General features: G+C 46.0%; 1 protein-coding gene and 1 long non-coding RNA gene across 2 annotated transcripts in view; one reads left to right on the top strand and one right to left on the bottom strand.

Annotated features, from left to right (window-relative positions):
* Nucleotides 1-5,096: 5,096 nt before the first annotated feature.
* KRT24 (keratin 24) overlaps nucleotides 5,097-14,933 on the top strand; it is an 18,526-nt gene continuing 8,689 nt past the window's right edge. The window contains exons 1-4 of the mRNA XM_084804595.1: nucleotides 5,097-5,683; nucleotides 6,933-7,015; nucleotides 8,887-9,043; nucleotides 14,199-14,360. Of these exons, the coding sequence (XP_084660721.1) occupies nucleotides 5,174-5,683; nucleotides 6,933-7,015; nucleotides 8,887-9,043; nucleotides 14,199-14,360 (912 nt within the window). The 5' untranslated portion in view covers nucleotides 5,097-5,173. The remainder of the gene's footprint in view (nucleotides 5,684-6,932; nucleotides 7,016-8,886; nucleotides 9,044-14,198; nucleotides 14,361-14,933) is intronic.
* Nucleotides 10,170-14,933, bottom strand: part of LOC146341027 (uncharacterized) — a 26,715-nt gene continuing 21,951 nt past the window's right edge. The window contains exons 3-4 of the long non-coding RNA XR_014783813.1: nucleotides 14,207-14,337; nucleotides 10,170-10,793 (exon numbers count right to left, since the gene is read on the bottom strand). This is a non-coding gene — a long non-coding RNA (uncharacterized LOC146341027). The remainder of the gene's footprint in view (nucleotides 10,794-14,206; nucleotides 14,338-14,933) is intronic.

Raw genomic sequence — 14,933 nt, 5'->3', positions numbered from 1 at the left:
TGCAGCATGCATTGTTACAGGGGAGCCCCCACAGGTCAATGGTAGACCGTATTCTTTGCATGTAAAAGGCTCCCTATATTATATCCAGCCCCCTGGATCTCCAACTAAAGTAATCCACGGGTGTCAGTTGAGACTTTTTCCCTCTTTTCTTGGAATTGATTCCAGGAATTGATTCCAGGAATAACAGAGGGGGAGGTTTAATCCTCCTCTTCCAGGGTGCAGTGGTCCTGATCCAAAGCAGAGCCATGCACACTTCCACTAGAGAACAGAAATATATCTATTATTCTCAGCTACACATGGCTATGCAATTAACATAAGGTATATCCCTCTCTGAGCTTTGGTTTTCCCACGGTTCTAAATTGTGCAGGGCACCTGCACAGCTAGAGAAGGCTTCCTGGTGTAGTTCGTTTCCAATTTGCGGACGGCGATGAAGGCAGCAATGGAAGGGGGCAGACAAAATGCACTTGTCCCCATTCTCTCTCGTCATATCAGTAATTTGAATGCCTGAATAGGGCTCTAGTCTACGGGAGTTGCAAAAAAAAAGGGAAATGCTGTTTTGGGCTGCATTAATAGAAGCATAGCTTCCAAATCCCGGGAAGTCCTAGCTCCCCTCTACTCAGCACTGGTTCGGCCTCCTCTGGAGTCCTGTGTCCGGTTCTGGGCACCACACAAGAAGGATGCAGACAAGCGGGAGAGGGTTCAGAGAAGGGCAGCGAAGATGATCAGGGGACTGGAAACAAAGCCCTGTGAGGATCGACGGAAAGAACTGGGCATGTTTAGCCTTGAGAAGTCTGAGGGGAGACAGATAGCACTCTCCAAGTCCTTGAAAGGCTGTCGCAGAGAGGAAGGCCAGGATCTCTTCTTGATCATCCCAGAGTGCAGGGCACGGAATCATGGGCTCAAGTGACAGGAAGCCAGATTCCGGCTGAACATCAGGAAAAACGTCCTGACTGTTAGAGCAATGCGACAATGGAACCAATTGCCTAGGGAGGTGATGGGCTCTCCCACGCTGGAGGCCTTCAAGACAAGGCTGGACAGCCACCTGTCGGGGATGCTTTGACCTGGATTCCTGCACTGAGCAGGGGGTTGGACTCGATGGTCCTGTAGGCCCCTTCCAACCCTACTATGCTATGATTCTAGTTCTTCATAACTGCATTCTGCACTGCACAGCTTAACAATACTCTGCATTTTAAGAGGTTTCCTTCCACAACTAATGAAAAAGTAAAACACAGTTGCTGCTAAAAGGGGCAATAAATAGATGTGTGTGTGTGTGTGTGTGTGTGTGTGTGTGTTTGTGTAGGGGAAGCTTTCTGAAATAGCTAAGGAACACTGACTGACACACGGAACACACAGAAAGACTGAAAACACCACCAGATACCCCAAGCTTTCCTGTCCTTTCTAGAGAATGAATAATATTTGGGTATCTTCATAATCTTTGTATTCCATGAAACAGATGTCCCCAGCTCCCCATGGAACCCAAACACGGGGAGCAATCCTGAAAAAAGAGCACCCAAGGCTGCACTTCTATGCATATTTACTTGGAAGCAAGTCCCATTTAAATCATTGGGTTGGAATGATTTAGGAAAGACCTCAGAGATCATCTAATCCATAGTTTGGGATACTATAAAAATGAACAGAAGAATTCAATGCAACACTGAATTCCCCTACACACACACACACACACACTTCCCCTAGAATTCCCCTACACACACACACACACACACCTTCTATTTATTGCCCCTGTTAGCAGCAAGTGTGTTTTACTTTTTCATTAGTTGTGGAAGGAAACCAATTAAAATGCAGAGTATTGTTAAACTGTTGCTGTGCAGAATGCAGTTATAAAGAACTAGAATCATAGCATAGTAGGGTTGGAAGGGGCCTACAGGACCATTGAGTCCACACTGTTTTGTTATTTTGTGCAAAGTACAGTTGCATTTGAGAGAGGGGGAAGGGGGGGGAGAGGGAGAGAGATGAGCTCATCTAATCCAAGCCCGTGCTCAATGCAGGCTGTGCAGTGCAGGGTGCAGCTACACCACCCATGAGAGAGGGCCGTCCAGCCTCTGCTGAAATACGTCCTGCGAAGGAGAACCCACCGCCTCCCAAGGCAGTCTGATCCACTGCTGCAGCTCTCACCGTTCGGGCGTTTCTCCTAATGTTCAGTCCAAATCTGCTTCCCTGCCATTTCCACCCACTGGTTCTAGTCCTGCCCTTGGGAGCAACAGAGAACAAGTTTGCTGAATCTGCACGACAACCTTTCAGATGTTTGAAGACTGCTATCTGGCCTCCCCCTAATCTCCTCTTCTCCAGGCTAAACATACCCAGCTCTTTCCATTGTTCCTAATAGGGCCTGGTTTCCAGACCCCACCCCATCCTGGTGGCTCTTCTCTGGACACGCTCCAACTTGTCAATGTCATTCTTAAAATGCAGCCTGACTCAAACAGAATAGAGTGGAACTATTACTTCCCATGAGCTGGACACTATGTTCCTGTTAATTCAGCCCAAGATTGCATTAGCTCTCTTAGCTGCCGCATCACATTGCTGGCTCATATTCAGCTTGTGATCAACTAAGACACCTAAGTTCTTTTCACATATACCGCTGCCAAACCAGGTCTCCCCGCATCCTATACCTGTGTCTTTGATTTTTTGCATCTAAATGCAAGTCATAGGGTATCTCTACATTAGCAAAACACACATACACAAACTGTATCCTTACTGCGGCTTTCTGCTTTCAGTTTCTTTGCAGGATTCGGAGGGGCTCCTTTACATAGCAGCCATGTGGTTTGAATCAAGGGAGCACCTCCCTCCCTCCCTGGCATGGGTGCAAGGGAGTGAGGGGGTGTCTTGCTTTCATGGCTTAACTTGTGCTGTACTGTTTCCTCACAGCCCCGAGGAAAGCTGCGACTTACTTCTGAATAGATGTAAGATTCTGCTGTAAGTCTGCAACCCTTGGCACCCTTACTTGGGAGTAAGCCCCATTGAACTTAATGTGGTGCTCTGAATCAACAGAGGACGTTGCTTCTGAGCTTGGTGGGGTGGGGGATCAGATGTGTCTCCCTTTGTTGCACGGAGGCATTTTACCCTCTTCTCCCTTGAACTGAGAAATGTGCTCAAGCATTTACATGGCAGACACCTGGGAATCGAGGAAAGTCCTTCCTCAACAAGTTCATAGCACTACGCCAGCATTTCACACTCCCAATATCCTACTTTTAAAAAATATTCCAGCTTATCTCTCACCTTTTTGAAAGCAGGATAAATGGGAAAAGGCACAGGAGACATCCTAGACGTTGACAACGTCATGTAAAAGACCCATAAACGTCCCTGAGTGGCCAGTCACGAGCATGCAATAAATCGCTTGTGTAGAGACACCCATTGAATCATACTTCGTCTGTAAGGCTACACGCCTATGCAGATTTACTTGGGAATGTTCCACTGAAATAGTGGGGCTCACTTTTCAGTAAACATGTACAGGAGCTGTGCCTGTGCAGCATGTTCAAATCAGTTTGGCTTAGCACTTACTGTGAGTTGCAGTCACAGTGATTTCCATGAGAAACAAAGGCAAAGGCATCGGCATGCCTAACTTTCTCTGGATTGCCACACAATATACAGATTTATTTAGCATATTTAATAACTGAAATTTGATAATACCTAAACTGGTTGGACTAGAGTGGACATTCAAGTTAAACATTCAAGTTAAAAAGTGACTCTGTTCCGCCTTCTCTCCTATACAGGCAAGCACAGATGAACGTCAAAGGCTCTTTTTGTGCCGTGTATGAAAACACCTTTCCGAAACTCGCGGTTCAGCCACAGAAGGGTCCCACTCTTGCACAAATTCCCCAAAGTCCCAAAGCTTTCCATAAAAAATGGCAAATGGGCATTCATTTGCTATTTTAATAATAAATGTTGATGTCCCTTAATGCAAGATATTTTGTGACTCATACTCCTGTTTTAAAACTCCCGTTTTACTCCTGCTCCAGTTGGACACATACACACCCCGGGCTAACTGACATCCATGGCCCTGTGAGGAAAAAGAAGGAGCGAGGGAGCAGGCAAAGGGAACATCAGGGCCTGCTCCAGTTGGACTGCCCCTCCTTTGGGATATGGGAGGGGGGAACGGGGCCATCCCCCCAGCCCTGCTGGCAGTCTGCCTGCTTCTTTTTTCTCCCCTCCCCAGTGCCTTTTCTTTGTGTATCGTGTCTTTTTTAGATTGTAAGCCTGCGGGCAGGGACCGTCTTCTTCATTCATTGATTGTAAGCTGCTCCGGGAGCCTTTTTTGGCTGAGGAGTGGGATAAAAATACAATAAATAAATAAATAAATCTAGAGGTGGTGGAGCAAACTGCTCAACGGGGAGATGGCTGTTGAACATCCTAGAATTGCGGCTCTTCCAACACATCCGTCCAGCAGCAGTGGGCTGGGTTGGATGAGACACCTGATAAATTGGATTAAGTAGAAAAGGACATGATCCCACCCAGTGGCACCATCAGGGCAGGATGTTGGGGCAGAAGCTCAGAGCCCCTCTCAGTAGAATGAGCAGGAGGCCCCCACCAATACAGCAGGGCTGGCTTACCAGATGTCAAAGTAAGGGGGGGGGCATTAAGACCATTAAGCCCACAGTCTAAAATTATCTAACTGTAAACACTGATCTCACCAGGGCAAATAATATTCAGAAAGGGAAATTGTGAAGGTAAAGCGAACACTGAGGTCTACCACTATTTTGTTATGTGAATGAATACAGGGAGCTTATAGGGCATGTATGTCACCTGGAGAGTTGCTCTGGGAACAAGGAGCGTTATGCCTGGGGTCTAGGAGAAGAAGAAAAGAATTACTCATCTACAATTACAATATCGTAATGAATTTTTAACTTTGTTCCACCCTTCTCCGCCCTCAGCATAACAAACACCCTTAGGGCACCAAACGGCAAACGGACACCATGTTGAATTAAATGCTAAATTCTGGGGCGGGGGGGGGAGAGAACACCAATTGCAGCGTCACTCAGCCGAGTAGGCAAAAAAAATATTTCGCCACAGGTAGGAGGAATTACAGAAGCAACACCCTAATGATCCTATATAAAAGACAGAGAAAACTGTCCTGTTAGCCCACTACCTGCCTGCCCTGTGACACTGCCTGTCCTTTGACCTGCCTGCTGTGTTTTAGCAAACACATCACTTGGCTACAATGTCTCTTCGGATTTCCACCGCAAGCAGAAGAATTGCTTCCTTTTCTGGGGGCGATGGAGGTGTCAAACTGTCGAGCGGCAGTATGCGTGGCTTTGGTGGGGGATCTCTAGTAGGGCTAGGCAGTGGCTATGGAGGGGGTGTGTGCAGTGGTTTTGGTAGTGGAGTTGGCTTCGGTGGTGGAGCTGGCTTCGGTGGTGGATCTGGCTTTGGTGGTGCCTCTATGACAGGTGGTTATGGAGCAAGCTATCGCTCCAGCTCAGCGATGCCCATGGGTGGTGGCTTTGGAGGGGGCGACAGTGTCTTTTTGGCTGGTGCTGAAAAGGAAACCATGCAGAACCTGAACAGCCGTCTTGCAAACTACTTGGAAAAGGTGCACTCTCTGGAGGAGGCCAATGCTGAGCTTGAGCGTAAAATTCGCCTCTGGTATGAGAAAAATGGACCCGGAGCTCCCGGAGTTACCCGTGATTACAGCAAATATCACCAGATAATTGAAGATCTTCGCAACCAGGTGAGAAAACAAGATGTTCAGCGAGATTCTGTGTAGTCTTTGGAGAAAAATGTCTCCCGGGTAGGTCCCACTGCAAGAAATGGAACCTGCACAGAGAACCACTCTTGTCCAGCTTCCATCCACTTCAGTGAGGTTTGTGCAGCTGACTCTCCATTATGTATAAGAGAAACAAAATGAGAGAAGGGTTCTCTCTTTGCCTGCACTACAATATGGGGTTAAAGAAGACCAGTCAAAGGAATTGTTTTACCTATTTTATCACTCTTATTCCTCCGGAGCCCTGGTGTCAATATCAGCCTTTCCTTACTGCTCACTAGTTGTTTTGGACTTCACCTCCCATCAACCCAAGCCAGCATGGCCAACAGTCAGGAATAATAGCAGTTGTAGTCCAAACTATCTAGGGGGGCACCATGTTAGGGAAGGTAGAATCATTCTTGATTCTATATCAAGAATGCAATGAGGTCAGTTAAAGTTTCCCTGAAGTGTCCAATGTGTGTGTGTGGGGGGGGGGGGGGAATCCAACATAGAGAATTTCTCTTTCTTGCCATGAGCAGCCCAAATACACAACTGAAGTATGAGGTTAATGGAACTAAACTGGCATAGGTTTAAATCACTCTGCTTAACTAAGCTGGATTGCCCAGTTATTTAAAATGGTAATGAATCATATTTCTTCCACGTTATAACATTCAAAATGTTGATGTTCAGTAATACGAGTCTTAACTACGTATTAATCCAACAGAAGTACTTGAATTTAAGATGAATTAATCCTGTTCTCACCAGGGTTATAGATAATAGCAGAATAGGCACTGCTTTTAATTCAAGTACTTTAGTTGCAAAACTGCTGTATAAGATAAACTTTATTGCTTATCTTTATTTGTCATATTCAACACATTTTAGGCTAGGGAAAATTTTCAAAACTATATTAAAGCACAATGTTTATTGTGTTGTGAGTGTGAACTTCCCAGAGAGCTTCAGCTATTGGGTGGTATAGAAATGTAATACATACATACATACATAAAATTTGGGGAAAATAAGGCAGCAATACTATATCCACTTCTCTGGGAGTAAGTCTCATTGATCTTGATGGGATTTCTGAGTCGAGATTATAGGATTGTGCTGTAAGACACTTTTTCTCTGCATTACTTTACTGGCAATCTCTGATTATGTGCAAATGCATTTGCTGTTAATCTGAAAATGGAAATGTACCACAAAACAAAACATGGCTTATTCTTTTTCACTTGTTTCACTTCAGATAGTTAACGTGACCATCGACAATGCCAACATGGTCTTACAGATTGACAATGCCAGGCTTGCTGCTGATGACTTCCGACTGAAGTAAGCTAAATGCCAAACGTTTTGCTTTTTAAAAGTTTGCAGGCTGTGGCTATTTAGCCTCGCTCCCCACAATTCACCATGTCCAGCAACATTAGGTCATTAAGCTCGAAGAACATAAATGCAAGTGTGAAACCTAAATCCCACCTTTAATATGACAGTCCCCTTTCCTATACTAGAAGTAGAAATTTCTAGAAATAGAAATAGATCCAAGGTTAGTGTAGACCCACTCAAATCAATGGGCCTTAAGTTAGTTATGACTAACTTAAATCCCATTGATTTCAGTGGGTCTTCTACTCTAAGTATGATTAAATCTGGATCCAACCTATATGTCTACAATGGGCAGCTGTTAAACTGGGCAAAACCGGTAATCCTCAGCTATATAGAGAACTAAATAGAGCTTCATTTGCTTCCTCTTATGCCAGGCACGATAATATTCGGCTCATCTGTATCAACACCAACATTTCTTTGTTTTTGCCAAGATTCAGTGAAACAGAATAGCTCTTTTAAAGTGGCATATACACCAAGAATGAGCTGGATTTTGAAGCCAGATCTCCGAGGTCTAACAATCCATCTACTGGCTCATTGTAATTATCTCAGAGTCAGAAGGGATCCCAGCAGGACATCTAGTCCATTCCACTGACAGGCACACTGTAATTTTGAGATGCCCATCCAGCCTTTTCTTGAAAACCTAAGAGACTGTTCAACCACTCTAAGATGCTCATTCCATTTCTAAACTACTCCATTTTCTATGAGGAAAGAGAGTAAGTGGGACTTGAAACAAAATCTTGCAGTGCAGAGTGCTGCTGTTCAGGGCTGCAGCCAACCAGCTGTATACTGTTCCAAGATGCTCCATTCCATCCCCCCCCATTTTTTTTATTCCCCCCCCCCCAGTCAATCTGAGCATTCTATGCCCACTGAGCATGCCCAAGAATTGGGCTAGGGTTTTTTTCCCTAAAGGGGTTCCCCAACCCTGGACAATGCCATTTTGTCTACATAAGAAGCAGCACTCAGAGCGCTGAGATCACTATTAGTATATATGATTAGCTTCTATCTAAAGCATTTTACTAGTGTCATGAAACCATCTCAGTGCTCAACCACTGTTATAGTAGCCCTGCCGGAAGGCTACCGTGAAGACTGTAGCTTGAAGACTGGCTCTAAATGATTTGACCGCAGAAGTCTTATTTTTATTAATCCTTCTTTCTTGGAGACAAAGAATTGATCTTATTTTCATATTATTTTCATGACCACCTACAATAATGGCTCAGATCCTAAGATAAGTTAACTTACAGAAGAACGCAAGTGTGTTTATTCAGAGGCAACAACCCCTACTGTATTCACTGGAGATAAACATGAACAGGACTGCAGCCTTAAGGAAGTCAACAGAGTTTCTCTCTCCTCCTCCACAACCACCTGTGCCCCTGAAATGCCTGCCTGGAGGGTTGCGGGCCTCTTGAACTATGTGGAAATGGGGCTTAGGCAGTTTCTGGGGGAGAAAGGAATCACCCCAATTTGGGTTTGGATCCTAAGGTAAGTTATCTTAAGGAGGTTCATGAAAGGAAAGTTGCCTGTCTCCTCCTCCTCCCCACAGCAGTCCCCTGTGGTCCATCCCACATGTTTTAGGAGGGTCCCTGACCCTCCAGAAAGGTTTTTCAGTGGCATGTAGGGGGGCTGCAGGCAGGCAGATGGGACTGGAGGCTTTCCTTCTGTGTACTTCCTTAAGTTAGATTACCTTAGGATCCAAGCCAGTCCTTATAATTTGCAATGTGCTTTCCAATGTTGACCATGAACGTACATTTTGTCTTTACAAATAGCTGAAGTGAGCCATTTTCATATCTATTTCATATCTTCATATGATCATTTGCCCCTTCTAGATTCGAGAATGAGCTCTTCCTTCACCAGAGTGTCGCAGGAGACATCAATGGTCTGCGCAAAATACTTGATGACCTGACCATGAACCGGTCTGACCTGGAGGCCCAGCTCGAAAGCCTCACTGAGGAACTGGCGTACCTTAAGAAGAATCACGAGGAGGTAAAGGACATCAGCTTTTCCGCTAGTTTCCCATCCTAATCCACTCAGAGACAACAGAGAGGCCACGTTCAAAGGTCATGCAAAACCATAGTTTAGCATGTTGAGAACAAGCCACGACGAGCCTTGGGCTCGCATAATCCCACACACACACTCTGCTTCCAGTGCAGCTAGAAGGGGGGTTCAGATGTTTTTGCTTCCATTTTTGTTTAACCACAGTTTGCCCAAATCCATGCTTTCAAGCTGGTTTGTTTCAAACAAAGCAAGTTAACAGTAACCACAGTTTGTCCACTTGAATGACATGACAAGCTATGGTTAAGTGAAATAGAAGCAAAAGCTTCCAAACTCCATCTTGCAGCCGCTCCGGAGGAGGGGAGAGGAGGGGAGGCACATATGACCATGAGGCTCACTGAGACTCATTCTTACCACACTGAACTATGGTTTTCTGTGCCGTCCAGACTGGGGCAGTGTGAGCGTTTGGGATACAAGATAGGTATTCAGTGTAGTGCAGTGCAGTGGACAGAATGTTTGGTTTGGACATGGGGAGACTCAAGTTCAAATCCTCATTAAGCCATGAAGCTTACTGGGTAAACTTTGACAAGCCATCCTCAGCCTTATATACCCCACAGAGTCCATTATTTCACATTTTACAGTCCACCTAACCCCAAGATGTAGACCCAGTTCACATGTCACAGTGGGAATTCCTGGGTTATTTAACTTTGGTTATTTAACTCTGGGTTTTTTAACCCAGCAATTGCCAGGGGCAAGCAGAGTGTGCCCGTTGTGTGCTCACTGTTTCTGGTTTTAATCAACAACCCAGGAACAAAGAAACCATGGGCAATTGTTGAATTAACTCTCGGTTGTTTAACCCATAAACAACTCAGAGTTTCCCAGTTCAGACATCACGAAACAACCCAGTAATGGGGCATTCCTGAATTGTTGATTAAAAGTAGAAACAACAGGCACATGGCTTGCATGCTCTGCTCGTCCCCGGCAATTCCTGGGTTATACAACCCAGGAATTGCCACCACGATGTGCAAAATGGCCCAATGTAAGAGTTGTGAGTTTCTTCAACCAAAACAGTTGGGAAAGTGGGCAGAGACAGGCACAGCACACTGACAACATTTTTCACCCACATTCATCAATTAGGTTTGTTTATATTTCCAGTATACAATTATGGCTCCATCACTATATAAAAAGCACAATATATTTCATGTACAGTTTGGTTGCTCACGTTCAGCCTTTGGTCACATTTGTTATACTGTTATGGGGAAAAAACACCTGAGTATAGCAGGAAAATGCACCGTTATTAAAGACTCCCACTGAATTGTCAGGAGATAAATGTCTATCCAAATTAAGGAGTTTCAATTGCATCGTAAACTGGTTTATTGAATAGTTTACTCCCATCGAATGTCTATTGAATACTGTCTGTGTGGTCCTGTGTGTTACAAAGTAAATAGGGGCTGGGCAGTGTACTTTAGGCTGGGATTCCCCCTGCAGATATCTATGGGCAGATCATCAACCTACAATTTCAACCTGTAAGATAAAGCTGGTATAATCTAGGCTACAATGGAGGTGGGTGCCACTGGAACTAACACTTCATTCTTTAGAATACCCTGCTTTGCTCAGAACGTTTATGGCTGGTAGATACTTGGGAGCCAGGGAGGGTGCATGGATCCAGTCCAGAGTTTTCCAGGCCCTAAGGCTAGCTTCAGTTGATGAGATGCAAACTGTTTTCTCTGTCGTATTTGTCCTGGGAACATTTCCAAGAAATATAATATTAAGAAAAATGGTTTTCCAACATCTAAAGATGCTGATTCCCCACTTAGAGAGTCACGAAACAGTTTACCATAAAACAAGTAAATGGAGCTGGCCCATGATGAAAAATTCCAAAATCCAGAGTCAGGCAATATCTTTATTAGGACCAACCAAAGACACCCAACATTGTGAGCGCAAGATGTTACACGCAAAGCGGGTGGGGGGTGGAGTATAAGAGCAGCGTAAAATGGAGAGTAAGAGGAGACGCATGTAGATGTAAATGGATTTGGGTGTACTATGTATTGGGCAAGTTTCCCATTTGGGGGCAGTTTGCACATCGCAATAAGCCACCCTGAGAACAAGCCACCGTGGGTTGGTTATTTGATCGCTAACCCACGATGGTGCCAAAAGCCGATCAGCCTCCCCAAGGCTTGCTGTGGCTTGTTTATGCATCCCCGGAGGGCACAACTCCTCTGTACTCCTCCTATGAGGAGATCTCCCCACACCTCTTTCTTGCCTTGCAAAGACCCTGTGTTGACATACATACACCATATCTTGGGGGGGGGGCTTACCTTATTTTTTAGGATGAGGTGGCTGAAGGTTTTCTTTTCTTTCTTTAACACTCCTCCCAGCCCATTCCTCTTCCTAGCACAGCTATGCATGTATGCATGATTGACTTACCTCTGGGTAAGCACACCTGCCCTCAATTGGGACAATAACGAATGGCGAGGGGGATTTAAGCTTTCCCCGCTCCTGGTTCTTGAAAATTGTTCTTGTTCTTGAAAATTAGGCCACCCTGCAGAAACTAGGGATGTATGAAAAGTACTTATCTTTCGGGGATTATGCTGATGGTGCGGGGGGAGGCGTTCCGTCCCTCCCCCCAGAATCCTCGCCGGGGGGGGGGAGGTGCTCCGTTCCTCCCCCCGCCCCGGAATCCTGGCCGGCCGGCTGTGCTCCGCAGCAATTCTGTGGAGCCGCCGGCCGGCTCCACCAACAACCGGACATCCAGCCGCTGGCTAGCAGGGACGCAAATGACGACGGCCATAGCCGCCGCCATTTGCATCCCTGCAGTCAGCTGTGATAGGCTACGTAAATGTTTACGTAGCCTATCATGGCTGATTTAAAAAAAACAAAAACAAAACGTACGTACGCAAATGGCGGCGCCCATGGGCGCCACCATTTGCATTCCTTATTTTGGCATGTCTTAGCCTACGTAAACATTTACGTAGACTAAGATGGCGAAAATAAGGGGAACGCAAATAGCGTAGCGTCTACGCTATTTGCATTCCCCTTATTTTCGCCGTCTTAGTCTACGTAAATGTTTACATAGACTAAGATGTGCCAAAATAAGGAACGCAAATGGCGGCGCCCATGGGGCGCCGCCATTTGCGTACGTGCATTTTTTTTGTTTTTTGTTTTAAGTCAGCCGTGATAGGCTATGTAAACATTTATGTAGCCTATCACGGTGTTCTTATAAAATCTAGCTGTGATAGGCTATGTAAATCTTTACGTAGCCTATCACTTTTTTTGTTTTGTTTTGTTTTGTTTTTAAACCTGGAAATGGCGGCGGCAGCCAGTAGGGATGGCGGAGAATTTCTCCCCGAAACTTCGGGGGGCCGAGCGCCAACGTGTTCGGCCCCCCGAACAAGTTTCGGGGAGAAATCCTCCGCACCCCCCCGCCCCCCGCACACACCCCCGGGACGGGACTTACCTTTGCCGAATGTCCCTCCCAGCGGCGGGTCCGGCCGGCGGTTCGGCGGGTGTTCAAGCGGGGCGGGAGCGGCAGCCGGTCTTTTGACCGGCTGCCGCCGCCGCCATTCCAATAAAAGAAAAAAAAAAAAGTCCCCTGATAGGCTACGTGACGATTCACATAGCCTATCACAGCTAGATTTGCAAAGTCAGCCGTGATAGGCTACGTCAATCGTCACGTAGCCTATCACGGGTGACTTAAAAAAAAAAAAAGTGTGTACGGATAATGGCGGCCCCCATAGGGAGCCGCCATTCCCGTTCCTTATTTGGTCGCTGTAGTCTACGTAAATGTTTACGTAGACTACGGCGAAAATAAGGGCAACGCTATTTGCGTTGCCCTTATTTTCGCTGTAGTCTACGTAAACATTTACGTAGACTACAGCAACTAAATAAGGAACGCGAATGGCGGCTCCCTATGGGGGCCGCCATTCGCGTACGCGCTTTTTTTTTTTTAAGTCACCCGTGATAGGCTACGTGATGATTGACATAGCCTATCACGGCTGACTTTGCAGATCTAGCCATGATAGGCTACGTGAATCATCACGTAGCCTATCAGGGGGCGTTTTTTTTTTTTTTTTTTAACTTTCGCGTTCGCGGCCGGGCGAGGCGGGAAGCCTCCTCCCCGGCCTGAATTTCGGCCGGGTGAGGCGGGAAGCCTCCCCCCCGGCCTCAATTTCGGCCGGGCGAGGCGGGAAGCGTCCCCCCCCGGCCTGAACTTCGCGGGGGGAGCAGCGAAGCGCCTCCCCCCCACCGCGAACAAGCTGCGAGAAAAGGTAAGTGACTTTCGTCCACCCCTAGCAGCCAGTCAGAAGACCGGCTGCCGCAGCCGCCACCACCGCGCCACCGCCCCGCCGCCGACAGGAAGATCCGCCCCAGGTAAGTCCCATCCCGGGGGGGTGGCAGCGGGCCGTTCCGCCACCGATTTCGGGGGGCCAACTGTGCTGGCATTCGGCCTCCCTGAGATCCGTGGCGTAACTTTCGTACATCCCTAGCAGAAACCACACTGGGTTTGGACATCACAACAAGCTCTTTATAAAACAATTCTATACCGCCTTTTAGCTTCAAAACATATTATTACAGATTATTATTTTAAAAATTTGTTCCATGCATGACAGCAATCATAATCATTTCATGTATAGTAAAGATACTTTTATACACACTGGGTTGGATGCAGGTTTAGTCATACTCAAAGAAGACCCACTGAAATCAAGGAATTCATCTATGATATTAGTCATGACTAACAAATCCCACTGATTTTAATGAGTCTACTCTAACTATGACTAAATCTGCATCCAATCCGCTGACTGCACAGTAACTATGGGTATGGGTCCCTGCACAATAATGTTTAGGTGTGCCTTAAGAAGACAACTGTTAGAATGCTTCTGTAAGAGTTTTACCATGGAATTCAGCAAATGACCTTCTAGAGCAGCTTTCCTCACCCTGGTGCCGCCCAGATGTTTTTGACTTCAACTCCCATCAGGCCCAGCTAGCATGGCCAATGGTCAGAAATACTGGGAGTTGTACTCCAATACATCTGGAGGGCATCAGGCTGGGGAGGGCTGCTCTAGAGTAAATAGTTTAAGGACCCCTGTTCCTGGACTTTAGACTGATTCTACAGCTCAAGTAACTTGCATCCAATATTCTTGTCCAGGAAATTACCTTACTCAGAAGTAGCTCTACCGGCGATGTCACAGTGGAAATGAATGCTGCCCCGGGGGTTGACTTGACGAGGCTACTGAATGACATGCGAGCGCAATATGAAGACCTCGCGGAGCAGAATCGCAGAGAGGCTGAAGAACAATTCAACAAAATGGTGAGGCAAATGACCGCTGAAAGAACGTTCTGTACAATGCATTTCACTTGTGATGTCTGCTGCTATTCTGCGCAATGGAAGATAATAAGCAAAAAATGGATACCAAACCTAGATGGCATAGACTTCATCATATCACTATTCCTTTCCCATGGCCAGTGGACTCCCTCTATATCTTACCAATTTTATTTATTTATTTATTTATTCATTCATTCATTTCATTTCTATGCCGCCCAATAGCCGAAGCTCTCTCGGCGGTTCACAAAAATTAAAACCAAACAGCACACAGTAAAACAATTTAAAATATACAGAACATTAAAACCACAATATAACAATACAACCACAATAAAACCTAGCAGCAGTGCAGGAGTTTAAAATACAAATTTAAAACAGCAAAGCTAAAAGTTTAGAAAGCTAAAATGCTAAAATGCCTGGGAAAATAAAAAGGTCTTCACCTGGCGCCGAAAGGAATACAATGTAGGTGCCTGGCGAACCTCACCAGGGAGCTCATTCCAGAGCAGGGGTGCCACAGCAGAAAAAGCCCTCCTCCTAGTAGCCACCCGCCTCACTTCCTTT

Source organism: Heloderma suspectum, chromosome 6 (assembly GCF_057233095.1).
Source record: "Heloderma suspectum isolate Gila_16-S chromosome 6, 16-S_ref, whole genome shotgun sequence".
In the NCBI taxonomy this organism is placed as follows: Eukaryota; Metazoa; Chordata; class Lepidosauria; order Squamata; family Helodermatidae; genus Heloderma; species Heloderma suspectum.
Note: the sequence above shows the minus strand (reverse complement) of the source record. Positions and strands in the feature narration are given on the sequence as shown.